The 15,083-nt window shown below is 37.9% G+C and overlaps 1 protein-coding gene across 2 annotated transcripts; it reads right to left on the bottom strand.

Moving 5' to 3' along the window:
• Nucleotides 1–266: 266 nt before the first annotated feature.
• xaf1 (XIAP associated factor 1) lies at nt 267–14,666 on the bottom strand. Of its 2 annotated transcripts, none has more exons than XM_007229247.4 (8): nt 14,564–14,666; nt 8,602–8,737; nt 6,169–6,225; nt 5,277–5,478; nt 3,189–3,253; nt 2,156–2,353; nt 1,256–1,312; nt 267–1,173 (listed from the first exon to the last, which is right to left on the bottom strand). In XM_007229247.4, the coding sequence occupies exons 1-7, from the start codon at nt 14,611–14,613 to the stop codon at nt 1,271–1,273; spliced, it is 750 nt and encodes a 249-aa protein (XP_007229309.3). In that variant the 5' UTR covers nt 14,614–14,666; the 3' UTR covers nt 267–1,173; nt 1,256–1,270. The 2 variants fall into 2 exon arrangements, with proteins under 2 accessions (XP_007229309.3, XP_007229308.3); XM_007229246.4 differs by having other exon boundaries at nt 267–1,159.
• Between the last annotated feature and the right edge of the window lie 417 nt (nt 14,667–15,083).

Raw genomic sequence — 15,083 nt, 5'->3', positions numbered from 1 at the left:
GGTAATTATAATCCAAGATTTTAACATTTTTAAGTAATCTTATTGTACTATATAGCTCCAGAAAGCAAGATTCTGCTGTTTTTTTTGCTTCTCTTCCTCGTTTAAAAGTTGTCTGGTCTGTGTGTGATGCTCATATGTGTGTGATGTAACAGCCTACTCTTTCCTGATTGGCTAGACACAATGCAGCGACTGTACTCACCTGCTCTCAATGGTATCAATACAAGATGTCTAGTAGAGAAAAACAACACTACACACACATTACCATCATTTTATTCTCCAATTTATTAGATAACTTTTGCATTTAAAAGTGACTTAAAAAGAAAACATGTAATGCATGTTAAAAAGTCATCATTTTAACATATTTGACATTCATTGACATTTTTAATTCATACTAACTTACTATTACATTCAATCATTTAAGAATTTGTTATAACAATGATAATAATAAAAAAAGTACCTAATATTTAAAAGTACATAATATATACATTTGGCATTTGTGTCATTTTTTTACTTTCATTGTTTTTTATACATTCCAAAAGTCATGGGATAGCAATGTGTAAATTCATGATTAAGTGTTACCTTAGGGGACATCTTGGGAAAGCCCGCACCTGTGCAAGTTGTGAGGTGTTAACTTGTGAGGTTGAGCTTTAGCAAAAACAACATTCATTTTCAATGCTGGATAACTTACACACACATCCCACAGATCAGTGCAGAATTCTTTAGCTTCTTGGGACATGATACTACTTTCTGGCCCATGACTTTTGGTATGCCAATGTATATTGCACTTTTTAAAATGCACTTTTTAAATTTCTTTCACATAATCACTAGTTTACTATTTAATTCATAATAATCATATAAAAATCTAATAAAAATATTTCTTAAAGTAGATATAAAGTTAGAGTATACATTTTGTTGCCTTAATTTTTAACACATGGTAAATCGGACAGCTGTTTTTTTTATGTGTAAAATTTTTATGATGAATAGACCCATAGAAAAGACTTCTTCTCCTCTTTCTTCCTTCTTCTCCGTTTGATAGTTGCTGTTAATTGCAGAGTGCAGATATTGGTTGGTGTGGAGTGCATTAAATCCCCTTTTTTGCCCAAACCAGCTCCATTACTAATGATGAGGTCACTGTCCAGTGATGTTAAAGGGGTTTGTACTGTAAAAAGAATACTAAAAGCATTATTAATCCTGGTTAGAGAGACAATATGAAAAAGTATTAAATAAAATTAGCATGTATGATAAGGGGACTTACATTGTGTTCTCTGTCTCAGTCGATCAGTTTCAAGCTTTCAAAAATCTTGCATTTTTCCTGAAAAGAAGAAGAGTGGATGTTTGAAAACATATTTATTACCTTATCAAATGTTAGTCTGAGGACCCATGAACATGAATCTGGATTTTTAAAAACTTACATTTTCGGTCGCATTTTGCCCTCAATCCATATGAAAACCTATTTTTTGGTAATTTAAAACACTTTAAAATGTGGAGATTTTTTCATTTTGGAGATTTTCAGTCATTTAGCCAGAGAAAACAATTGCGAGTTGGGTGGGGCATATTACGATGGAAGTTGGGAGAAAACTTGATGTTGTAATTAATTGGCCTTAAAAAATATTGACTCATTACTTACTCCAAATGAATCATGTGCGTTAACCCTTTAAAATTGACAGTCCTAGAATAAATATAAATGCTGTTTTATTACAAATTGAATTGAATTGCATAGTATACTATTTTGTGACGGTGCAAAATATTTAGTCAATAGGAGTGAATCATTCAGAATGTCTTTCCAACAAACAACTATATATCTATGATTTCTTCTTTTTTTTTATTTTTTTGTAGTTATTTTTTCTTTTTCTTATTTGGACAAACTGTTTTACATGAAAAAAACATGCTTCATTCATGATGGCACTTATAGCTGTAGTTATATTGTAAAACAAAAATAAAAAATAGTAAAGAAAATAACTGATCTCTCCCAAAAAGGAGATTTTACATATGGTTATTCATTGGAAGGGCTCAGTTAATTATATCTATATCTAATGTTTGCTACTATATAACCATCATTGGTAGATTTTGTACCAACAACCCAACCAACTCATTAGAATGGCAAATATCTTGTCATTACACTTCTGTACATTAATACTAAACTGCTGATTTGTACCTCGTGCCATTGCAGTGTCTGTAGTGGAAGTGCCAGGTGACAGTTGGGACAGGTACGGATCTGGTCCAAGTCTACAAATCCAGCAGCACCACCCCCCTTACTCATGTAGTGAGATGAGAAAGTGAAGTCTGGAGGTTCTTTATTTTCTTCATTCTCAGAGTCAGACCCAGAGTCAGCCGTGAAGTACGGATTCTTAAGCTGTGTTGTGAGAAAGCAATAAATTATTCATTTTACCTTTATCACAGATATGGCTAAAAATATGTCCATAACATATCTATACTGTCAACAGTCCCTACTGCAGAATCTGCAGGAACTGTGTAAGACTATTTAAACTGAATGAAATACATTAATACGGAACACCAGTGTCTCAATATATACATCTCTGGAAAAAATTGAGACCACTTCAGTTTCTGAATCAGTTTCTCTGATTTTGCTATTTATAGGTATATGTTTGAGTAAAATGCACATTGTTGTTTTATTCTATAAACTACGGACAACATTTCTTCCAAATTCCAAATAAAAATATTGTCTTTTAGAGCATTTATATGCAGAAAATGAGAAATTTCTGAAATAACAAAAAAAAGATACAGAGCTTTAAGACCTCAAATAATGCAAGGAATACAAGTTCATATTCAAAAGTTCAGATATCAATGTTTGGTGGAATAACCCTGGTTTTTAATCACAGTTTTCATGCATCTTGGCATGTTCTCCTCCACCAGTTTTTCACACTGCATTTGGATAACTTTATGCCACTCCAGGTGCAAAAAATTCAAGCAGTTCAGCTTGTTTTGATGGCTTGTGATCATGTTTTCAATTTAGTAAAGTCAAAGAAACTCATCATATTTAAGGCGTCTCTTATTTTTTTCCTGAGTTGTATATGACCAGGAGTTGCCCATACCAATCTAAATATTTTAAAATTATTGTTCCTGGTAACCTTTACTTCCTAATAGCATTGCAAACTGACACTTCTTTGATGGTGCAACAATTTTTTGCAACTACTTCTTTAATAATGAGTGCATATTCATAACCTTACCTTCTGATCATCCTGCAAATTATTAATTGGCGCAGGCTTCATAGCTCCATAAGTGGATTCCTCCTCTGATAAAAGGAAACACAGTCATAATATCCGACCAAACAAACAAACATGATGCATGTATTCATAACGCTGTTACCAGTGCAGTCTAATTAATGTCCCTAGACAAGCCATGATGGGATAGGCCATTAATCAAGGCAGCCAAGCAGTGATTAGGACTTGGAAATTGCCATTAGTTGATGACAGTATGCTCACAGTCTCAAAATGATACTGGATATTTGCATGATCCTTGACAAGGCTTGGGTGATTTGACTGGTCACAATGTAAACATCCTTTCATTTGTTTCAGTTTTTCTCCAGTTTGTTTTTCTATAATATTTAGTAATGTCCAGTTAAATCTAGTATCCTAGATACACAATGCTACCAGGCTGGAAGTGTGGAGGTTGGCGTTTGCTTCTTCTGAGACACATGAAGCCCCATCACATCTGTTTAAACTGCTGCTAACACAGAGTCAATGGGAAGATTAATGCACTTAGGGCAAAACGATAACTTTTCATTCTAAAAAAGATATGGCAATTCATTTAACTGAAGGTTTATACAATATAGAATGGTATGGAGAAATGGCAGGAGAATTGTGGATGTTTAGGTAGATTGTTTGGTGGGAAGGTAGGCAGGATGGTTATTTTATTGGCTGGTAAGTAGTTAGGTAGGTAGGTGGGTGGATGGTTGGGTAGGTGTGTAGGTGGGCAGGTAGGTAAGAATAAAGATAGGTAGGAAGATTAGTAGATGGATGGGTAGCTAGTTTGTTTGGTAGGAAGGTAAACAGGATGCTCAGTCTGTAAATAGCTAGGTAGGTGGGTGGATGGTTTGGTAAGAGTTTATGTGGTTAGGTAGGTAAGCATTTAGATATGTGGGAAGATGGATGGATGGGTAGATACAGATAGACTGTTTTTTGGTAGGAAGGTAGGCAGGATGGTTGGTCGGCAAGTAGCTGCGCTGATAGGTAAGTAGGTACTGTTTTTTTTGCACTATAAGGCTCATCGAATTATAAGGCACACTATTAATGAACATCTATTTTCTGCTCTATTTTAATACATAAGGGCTTGCCACTGGGTGGTGGTGTGTGTGTGTGGGGGGGGGGGTACCTAGGGTAAGTAAGGCTAAGCAAAGTAAACAAAACTGTAATTCTGAAAAAAACAAACATTTTCTTGTCAAATGAGAACTGGATGTAAATCGACACAGTTTTCCCTCCTGAAAACTGTTTATTTGGGTGAGTAAATTGCTTCCGTTTATTTACAGTAAGCTTAGATTTTCAGATTTCAGATTTCCACTAAAGCTGGGTACAGCAGCATTAGCATTAGAGGCTGACCACTAGCACTAGCCGTGGTTTGCCCTAGAAAATGCCACCTGACAGTGCTACACTGAGGAACCCTGAGTGTTTCAGTAAGCCAGGGCGATATTAGTAAACACGCAGACTACAGTTCGATATACTCCCCTCTGAACGTCGAAAGAGCTAGAGCTTAGCACGGTTAGCGGCTAATGCTAATACTGCTCCAGCCTCATGATTCAAAAATGTGGTAATTGGGTGGGTGAGTAGCTAGTTAGATCAGTTGATTAGTAAATAGCTAAGTTGGTCAGTCAGCAGGTAAGTACATAGGTAGGTAAGTGGGTGGGTGGCTACGTAGGTGGATGATAGGTGTATAGGTAGATACACTTATTTAACATATTCATAATCATTAACCGGACCATCAGGCATATACTGTAGATGCCATGTAGGCCAAGCTTGGGTATTTCCAGGATGAGAGAAAGTGACTGATGCCTTCTTACCCATTCTTACCCATGCTTACAGTGCTTTGCTGTCATATTGTAGTTAGGGGGAAGGGGGATAGAAGTGCACACTGTTGCTGTGCTTTACTGGGATTTGTAGTGCAGTTAACAGTGAATAGACTAATAATAATATAAAAAGAAAATAACTGGTAGTTAGGTAGGTAGGCTTGACATATTTAACCATAATCAGGACCAGTAGGTTGTTCCCTAACCCTGACAACACACCACACAAATGAATACAGATTTACATTAAGATACAGACCACTGTGGCTGTCGTCCTCAGAGAGCGCAGAGGGACAGATCTGGGCATGTTTTTTCTGGTCTTTCAGGGTGACGAACTGCTTACAGTCTGGACAGCGTTCTGTCCGACTTCCACAGGTCATAACGTGCTCCTCCAGAGCGCTCAGAGGCAGATCCAGCTCACAGAACTCACAGACCTGAGGCCTCTCTCTGCACTCATTTGTCTAAAGGGGGAGAGAGAGAGAGAGAGAGAGAGAGAGATAGAGGCATAGAGAGCTAAGAATGGGTAATGTGACTATTGTTACTGTAATGAATTGCAACAAAACGCACTTCTTATACACACAGTACTATACAGCTCTGGAAAAAATAAGAGACGGCTTAAAAATGAATTGAAAAACTCTGGAATAAAATCAAGAGGAAGATGGATGATCACAAGCCATCAAACCAAGCTGAACTGCTTGAATTTTTTGCTCCAGGCGTGACATAAAGTTATCCAAAATCAGAGTGTAAAACTGGTGGAGGAGAACATGCAAAGATGCATGAAAACTGATTAAAAACCAGGGTTATTCCACCAAATATTGATTTCTGAACTCTTGAAACCTTATGAATATGAACTTGTTTTCTTTGCATTATTTGGGGTCTGACAGCTCTGCATCTTTTGGTTATTTCAGACATTTCTCATTTTCTGCAAATAAACACTCTAAATATTTTTTTTTATTTGGAATTTGGGAGAAATGTTGTCCGTTGTTTATAAAATAAAACAACAATGTACATTTTACTCAAACGTATACCTATAAGTAGCAAAATCAGAGAAAAAAACTCATAATTTTCTTCAGAGCTGTAAGTTATGGGTAAGATCACTAATATCTTATTCTATTGCACTCTCTTATTTGGGGAAAAAAGAAGGTATTTACCTCATGGTTTGGCAGCTTGTACCTCTGCATCTTCTTATCACACATTTTACATCTCACCTGTAAAAATTAATACAGTTATTTAATTACTGTTTTATACAGCTTGTACATAACTTACAGTAGGTTACTCTTTTATATATTCTTTCTGGGGACAACACTGAAGATATAACACGAGACCAAGATAAACTTGTTTGGCTCAGATGGTGTGTGATATGTGGCAGCCCCCTGGTGAAGAGTACTGTACCAAGAAAACTCTCCCTTGCTTACAGTAAAGCATGGTGGTGGTAGAGTCATGGTCTGGGGCTATGTGTGTGCTGCCAGCACTGGGGAGGTACATTCCAACATATAGTGTGCCATTCTGTAGCAGAGCATGACCCCTCCCTTCAGAAACTGGGAAACACAGCAGTTTTCTAACATGATAATGACCCCCAAACACACCTGAAAGGTGGCAACTGTCTTGCTGAGGAAGCAGAAGGTAAAGGTGATGGTAAAGGCAGTCTTCTTCTCTTTCTCTCCCTCACTCTCATTCACATAATCTTTCCTTTTCTCTCTCTCTTCACTCGCGAAGTCTTCCTCTCTCTCTTTCTCTCTCGCGCAGTCTTCCTCTCTCTCTTTCTCAATCACGCAGTCTTCCTCTCTTTCTTCCTCTCTCTCTCTCTCTTTCTCGTGCTCGCTCTGTCTCTCAACCACCCACTCGCTCTCTGACTTGCATCATCTTCCTCTTTTTCTCCCTCTTGCTGTCTTCCTCTCACTCTCTCCCTATTTATCACTTGCGCAGTCTTCCTCTCTCTCACTTTCTCACTCATGCCATCTTTCCTCTCTCTCTCTCTCTCTCTCGTGCTCGCTCTGTCTCTCAACCACACACTCTCTCTCTGACTTGCACCATCTTCCTCTTTTTCTCCCTCGTCTTCCTCTAACTCTTTCTCTCTCTCCCTATTTCTCACTTGCACAGTCTTCCTCTCTCTCACTTTCTCGCTCATGCCATCTTTACTCTCTTTCTCTCTGTCTCTCGTGCTCGCTCTGTCTCTTAATCACTCACTCTCTCTCTGACTTGCATCATCTTCCTCTTTTTCTCCCTCGTGCTGTCTTCCTTTCACTCTCTCCCTATTTATCACTTGCACAGTCTTCCTCTCTCTCACTTTCTCACTCGTGCCATCTTTACTCTCTCTCGCTTGTGCTCGCTCTGTCTCTTAATCACTCACTCTCTCTCTGACTTGCACCATCTTCCTCTTTTTCTCCCTCGTGCTGTCTTCCTCTCTTTCTCTCTCTTCCTATTTCTCACTTGCGCAGTCTTCCTCTCTCTCACTTTCTCACTCGTGCCATCTTTTCTCTCTCTCTCTCTCTCTCTCTCTCATGCTCGCTCTGTCTCTCATCCACTCACTCTCTCTCTGACTTGCACCATCTTCCTCTTTTTCTCCCTCTTGCTGTCTTCCTCTCTCTCTCTTCCTATTTCTCACTTGCACAGTCTTCCACTCTCTCACTTTCTCACTCATGCCATCTTTACTCTCTCTCGCTTGTGCTCGCTCTGTCTCTTAATCACTCACTCTGTCTCTGACTTGCACCATCTTCCTCTTTTTCTCCCTCGTGCTGTCTTCCTCTCTTTCTCTCTCTTCCTATTTCTCACTTGTCTTCCTCTCTCTCACTTTCTCACTCGTGCCATCTTTTCTCTCTCTCTCTCTCATGCTCGCTCTGTCTCTCATCCACTCTCTCTCTGACTTGCACCATCTTCCTCTTTTTCTCCCTCTTGCTGTCTTCCTCTCTCTCTCTTCCTATTTCTCACTTGCACAGTCTTCCTCTCTCTCACTTTCTCACTCATGCCATCTTTTCTCTCTCTCTCTCATGCTCGCTCTGTCTCTCATCCACTCACTCTCTCTCTGACTTGTACCATCTTCCTCTTTTTCTCCCTCATGCTGTATTCCTCTCTCTCCCTATTTCTCACTTGCGCAGTCTTCCTCTCTCTCACTTTCTCACTCATGCCATCTTTGCCTCTCTCTCCCTTTATCCCTCTGCCTCTCTCTCTTTCTTTGTCACTCCCACAGTTTTTCTTTCTCTCTCTCTCTTGTGAAGTCTTTCTCTTTTTCCACTCGTGCCATCTTCCTTTTTCTCTCCCTTTCTTCTGCCTCTCTTCCTCTCTTCTTATTCATCAGAAAGCTCTGCATCTTTTTTGTTATTTCAGACATTTCTCATTTTTTTGCACTTAAATGCTTTAAATGACTATTTTTTATTTGGAATTTGGGAGAAATGTTGTCTATAGTTTATAGAATAAAACAACAACTGTTGTTTGTGTTTGACACAGATCCTTTACATTATGTGGATGCTGTAAAATGTTACCAGTTCAAAACCATCGGTCAAATGAGTGTATTTCATAGTAGGTAAAATAAATGATAGTAGTTATTGAACAATGAGTCTAGAGTTCAATGGGTTAATGTGTGTTACCACTGTGTGTTGTTCCACCCGATGCTCTTCAAGCTGATCCTTAGGCACCAACTCATCACAGTCAGAACACAGGCAGAGGAACCGCTGGCAATGAGCTTCATGTACAGGAAGGTTCACCTTGGCCACCTCTTTATTACTGTGGGGTAACATTAAAATAAACAATAAACATAAAATAATAAATAAGCAGTACTTGCTTACAAGCTAAAAAAGAAACACAATCATGGGGGCACAATCAATCCAAAGGTCTAAAGCGCTGCCACTATAAGCGGGAAGTCGCAGGTTCGAACCCCAAGCTGCTGGCGCTCAGAGGGAGCACAATTGGCCCTGCTCCCTATGGGTGGGTAGATGTTGTTCTCTCCCCACATCACTCCTAGGGTGATGGCCACAGCACAGGGCATCTGTGAGCTGATGTACTGGAACCGAGCCACTGTGCTTTACTCCAAGCGCACTGTGATGCTGCTCGGCAATGCTGCATCAGCAGCAGCTCGAAAAGAAGCGGTGGCTGACTTCACATGTATCGGAGGAAGCATGTGTTAGTCTTCATCCTCCTGGTGTGTTGGGGTATCACTAGTGATAGGGGGAGTCCTAATGAGTGGGTTGCATAATTGGCCATGTAAATTTGGGAGAAAATGGGAAAAATTTGAAATAAAATTATTAAAAAAAAAGAAACACAATCACGGATTAAACTCAGTGAAACAGGGACTATGTCCTTTGCAAACATACTAAACTTGGATTGGCAGAGAAATGCTGACAAGCATTCAGACGGGTTCATACTTACTGCACACACACCACAGGGTGTGGAGCCAAAGTTACTTAATTGCAGATGAAATGGCCGAGAGCTAGGGCGTGTACCACTGGAACACTGAAATAATGTGAGCAGTCTGTGCAGTAATGCATACACGCCTCCATTTTTCATTGGCTAAATTCATGCTGCTGCTGCCTTGCCAACTGATCGACACTGGTACTGGTTGGCAAGGAAGCAGCAGCATGAATTTTGTTTTTTAATAAACAATCGAGGAGTGTATGCATTACAGTGTGTTTATATGTTAGGGTATGCTTTTCATAATAACATGAAGAAACACAGTGTTATGGGCAGAGATGTATAGTAATGAAGTGGAACTACTTGTACTCTGATACAATTTTTATGTGTTGCATCATAACAATTATACAAATCTTTCCAAACCCACATTATCACTAAAGCCAAAGTGGAAGATGCTCTGCACTGTCATCGGGTTTAATGAAGCTCCTCATCATTGAGTGAATCAAGAGATCAAGCTGATCTTATAAGAAGACCTTGCTGCTTTTCTGTAATAACTACATAACACAATACTATACTTTTACTTCCAGTAGTTAAATAGTACATTTTACAATAAACTTCTTGCAATACTTAAGTACAAAAAATCTGAATAATTTAGTAGTGCTTAAAGAACACTTCAACTACTCAAGTCACTTTTTAGAAAGAACATTTGTACTTTTACTCAAGTCTGGGTTGCTAGTTCTTTGTAGATGTTTTTTTTTTACATTACAACTCATTGTAACTACTATAGATTTCCATTTTTACATGTAAAAAAGCTGGGGTCTATTTCCTGTTTGTTTAATGAAAAAAGCTGCTTCAAGCACCTAACTGGCCTGCAGTCCTGATCTGCCTGCAATATTTTCAGCATTTATGCTGTACATATACACTGCCTGGCCAAAAGCATTGCCACCAAAAAAAATGTCACACACTCTAATATTTTGTTGGAGCAATTTTAGTTTTTTTTGCATTTAACGTGGCATTGTTTCAATAAGCTTCTGTAACAAGGTTTATTTTAATCCAGTGTTGCATTAATTTTTCACCAAGCTCTTTAATTGATATATTGATATATATTGATATATCTGACCGCTGCACAAAGCCTTCTTCAGCACATCCCAAAGATTCTTCATGAGGTTAAGATCTGGACTGTAAAAAAGTGATGATCTCATGCTCCATGAATCACTCTTTCACAATTCCAGCTCCATGAATCCTGACATTGTCATCTTGGAATATTCTTGTGCTATCAAGGAAGAAAAAATCCATTGATGGAATAACCTGGTCAATATTCAGTATATTCAGGTAGTCAGCTGACCTCATTCTTTCAGCACATACTGTTACTGAACCTAAACCTGCAGACCAACTGCAGCATCAACCCCACATTATTTACTTAAAGTAAAATCCAGGTTGCAACTTTTTTTTGGCCAGGCAGTGTATATTATGTGTATGAACTTGTTAATGAAATTAGAGCTCATTTGAAGCTACTAGAAACATTATTCCTGTCTGAACTGATTAGTTTTTAGGTTCAAACAGTGTAAAAAGTTCATTTTTACTTGATATAAAGCATTAAAGGAGCATCTTAAAATACAAAGTCACTGTAATCATATCGGAACGAACACTCTGTTCTGTCAGCCTGAACACTGAACTGCTATTGAAATTCATTCTAATTTTAGTCTTCCCCTTACAGTGATGTAAAAGAAAAATCAGGTTCAAATCTAACAGTCTTTACTTGAGTTATGCAAGGCTGAAGCTGCAGCTCACCATACTGTGTTTGTATGTTTGTGAAGAGCTCCCTGAGTTATATTTATTAGCCAAATAATATCTTGTTATATCTTGTTATTAGAAGTGGGATTTTTTGTGATACTTTATGGTATCTGTGTTAGCAAAGAGGATAAAATACTCCTAAATAAGCAAACAGCACCTATAATAATGTATTACAAACAAAAACAATATGATAAATCGCTATAACAATATTTTGTCCTACCCTATTTGTTACTGGTGCTACCAAACTTCCCAAGGCTAAAATGACATAATTTACACTATTCATATCCATCCACCACACATTTGTATGGCATACCCAACCAAGATAAAAGCTATTTTTGTCTCTTGACTAGCTACTGCTGCACTGACCTGTGGGATATAGCCTTGGGGAATAGCTGCTCAGTGAGTGAAGGTGGGTGTGATGCCAAGTATTCAAATAAATGGGCACAGGAGCCAATAGAAATTGAGTTATACTCATTAATACTGCACTACACAAATATAACACACACCCTAAAGGTTACACTAATATTTTTACTGAAATGAATCACTGCTGTCAGTGCAACTCAACTAAATCACTCCTATGCCCAAGTTGATACAAAAGGTCTGAGTGTGTTAATTATCTCAAATAAATATCTTTGAGTTAGTTTAATCTTATCAGGTTAAGTGTTCCCAAAGTTCTATGGTATTTAAGTTACAATAACTGAATTAATTAAAGCAGTAAAGCAGTTAGATTTTACCTTGTTCTCATTCAAAATATTGCATTACTTTAACTACCACACAGTAAAATCCACAGTGTTAAAATCACAGTGTAAACATGTTTTTAACTCTCTGGGAGTTTTTGTTTTTTTAATTCAACTCTTCTAACAGATCCAATTTTTGATTCTGCTACAGTCTCAGCATGCACTGCAGTCACCATTATTCTTTCTTTGGGGTTATTTTTGTGTGGGTGTGTGTCTTATATTTGTGTTTGTACGTAAATTAACTGGGATTAAGCTGTAGTGGTTTTCCTTATTCACACTTTTGATGTTGGCTTAGAGCACATGTGTCAAACACAAGGCCCGCGGGCCAAATGTGGCCCGCCACGTCTTTTTATGTGGCCCGCGAGAGCTTGTAAGATCTTAGTGTCTATAATAAATAAGTCAGAAGCGTTCTTTGACCAAAAAATACATTTCCCACAATGCTTGTCGATTGTATTACCCGCAAAGTTACGGCTTACTGCCACTACACGGCAGTGTAGTCATTGATGTGGAAACCCTGCCGGAGGGAAGGTGTAACTTCGCGGGTGGAATTGAGACATATAAATGTTTATCCCATAATGTCCAGAAAAAGACAAGTTGATGCAGACGGACGGCTGTGCTTCAAGGCGAAAGACCGGTATGCCTTTTGTGTTACGAAGAGTGTTACTGACCAAAATGAACGCTTTTTAGGAGAGATATAAGTTCTGTGTAAATATTTATAAGTCAATAGCTGACAAAATCTGTTTTAATGACGTTAATAAACATCACTGTGACAGCGCTAGTCGCAGTTTCACCGCAGCAAAGGAGGAGCACGTGAATCACTTATCTAACCAGCCTTTAATGATTTCTGCCCTCAATAACCCTTTCAATAACCTCCAATAGCCTTTAATAGTCTTCAGTAGCCTTCAACAGTCTAACCTTGCAGCCGTGGTGTGTCCACTAAACTCCGTAGTTATAAACATCCTGAGGTTAGCAGCGCGCTAACTGACCTGTTTATAATGTAATCCCAGCAGTGACTCATGCTCTAAACGGCTGCTGTTAGCTGTTATCCATGCAACTGTAATATTTGATTGAATAAATAATATATTGAGAGTTATTTAACATTAAGGAGTAATTACATTCATTTACATATATTACATTTGGTTACATTTTATTACATTTATAAGTTACATCTGGCCCTCGGAGGACAGCCAATATGCCAATGTGGCCCTCGGCCAAAATGAGTTTGACACCCCTGGCTTAGAGGGTGGATAAGGTTCTCCATACAAGATTTATTGTGTTATGGGAGAAGCAATGCTTTTTTTTTTTAGCAGTTTTTGATGGTCTCTCTTGTTCTTAATAAAGTTTAGATAGGATAAAAGTAACTGATTCTGTGGTATAGCTTACATTTTATGATGTTTTATAGATACTCTGGTACCTCTATTCAATTCTGTCGGGCGCTACCCGCTAGCATAATGCTCCAGCCTTAGTGCTGGTGAAATTTGGGAATCTAAGCTTACTGTAAAAAATGGAGGTGCTTTATTCACCTAAATAAACAGTTTTCGGGAGAGAAATCTGTGTAGATTTACATCCAGCACTCATTTGACTTTACAAACATTTTTTTTTAAGTTTTGTTTACTTAGCTTAGCTTTACTTAACTTAGTTAGCTACCCAGCCCCCCACCACACAGTGGCAAGATCTGTTGAATTAGAAGTTTCTTATAGTGCCTCTTAAAATGCGCTTTATAATTCAGTTCGCCTTATGTATGAAAATAGAGCCGAAAATAGACATTAGTTGACAGTGCGCCTTATAATCCAATGCACCTTATTGTGCAAAAAACACAGTACATAGTTTCAAGTGAAGTTCAGAAAATATAGAAAAATAAATTTAAACGAACTTAAACAAAATGAGTTAACTTTTTTTTTTAATTGATGGGAGTATATAGAGTTAATATGACTCCATACAGTGGTAAATTAATTTATTTTAACACTATACAATGGGTTTTAACACTATAAGTGGGACCATATGTTATCTTAAAGAGTTAATTTAACACTGTCAATTTTGCTGTGTGTCTAAATACATTTTTTACAGTGTGTATACTGTATTTCCTGCAAGAGATACACCCACTGTCTGAATATTATTATTGTTTGTCCTGGAGAGACAAACACCAACAGCCAGAACTATTCTGTATAAGAACTAATCTGATGTGACTTACAGTGCAGATGTCACACAGAGGAGGACCTTGATATAAATAGACTGATACTGAAAGTCTCTCAGCTTTATCTTCAGTAAACAACATAATCTGGGTTACCTGTCTACCTGAACTGGTTCCTGCCCGTCTTAGTTTCACTTTAACCTCCTAAAAACTTCATATCAGTAAAATTGTACCTAAAAATCATACTAACACAACTTCACAGCTTATTTTAACTGACTGAATGCTCTTACACATTATCTGAATGCTTCTTTAAGGTGTTAAATCTCATTTTCTAACGTTAGTGATAAATTGACTGCTTCGCAGCCTCGCTAACTTTTCCGTTCCACCTTAAATAGCAACGAGAACACGTTCTTGAGACACATTTAAGGTGGAACCAACAATTTAAATCAGCCACGCTCAGTCAACTTGCTACAAAACACAAAATACAGCTTAAAATAAGGTGATATAATTATATTTCACAAACAAAAACACTTTTCTTACCAGTGGCTACACTGAACCAGTTCCTCAGGAGCTTCCAGTGGATCGTCCATAGTGACTCGACAGTAATCTGGAGTCAGTCAGAGTTGTTGTGATATTATGAGGGTTAGATAGTTTCACTTGTGAAAAATTGAAACCGAAAGTGTCAACAGACCCACTTTTACTTTTTTATTTATTTTTTTTAAACCTATGGGCCATTCCACCGAATGAATTTCATTGGCTTATTGTAACTCTTCCCAATTAAACATTATATTTAAACAGTATTGTGCACAAGTTTAAGGCACCTGTGGGAATTTCAGTAAAGAAAAAGCTTCTTATCTGTGAAGTAAGTGTTTATTAGTAAAACTAACATTACGGTAAATACAAACAGCAATTTTACAAACAAAAGCATTGCTTTAACAGCCCTGTTTTCCTTTGAACATCTGCTAATCTCTCCTCCTGAGTTTAATAGAGTTATTTCTAGTTCTCATCACACTGGTTTAGTAAATTGGTAAATTTGGTAAATCAGGTGAGCTGCTGATGG

The sequence above is a fragment of the Astyanax mexicanus genome, chromosome 18 (genome assembly GCF_023375975.1).
Source record: "Astyanax mexicanus isolate ESR-SI-001 chromosome 18, AstMex3_surface, whole genome shotgun sequence".
In the NCBI taxonomy this organism is placed as follows: Eukaryota; Metazoa; Chordata; class Actinopteri; order Characiformes; family Acestrorhamphidae; genus Astyanax; species Astyanax mexicanus.
The sequence above is the reverse complement of the archived record's forward strand: the minus strand, read 5'-3'. Positions and strand labels throughout refer to the sequence as shown.

Excerpts from the sequence above, each read along its gene's own strand:
- xaf1 (XM_007229247.4), bottom strand. The coding sequence starts at position 14,613 with ATGGACGATCCACTGGAAGCTCCTGAGGAACTGGTTCAGTGTAGCCAC. Across the intron at positions 5,479-6,168 it reads ACAAGCTGCCAAACCATGAG|ACAAATGAGTGCAGAGAGAG; the intron begins GTAAATACCTTC and ends CTCCCCCTTTAG. Across the intron at positions 2,354-3,188 it reads ATTTGCAGGATGATCAGAAG|CTTAAGAATCCGTACTTCAC; the intron begins GTAAGGTTATGA and ends CTCACAACACAG.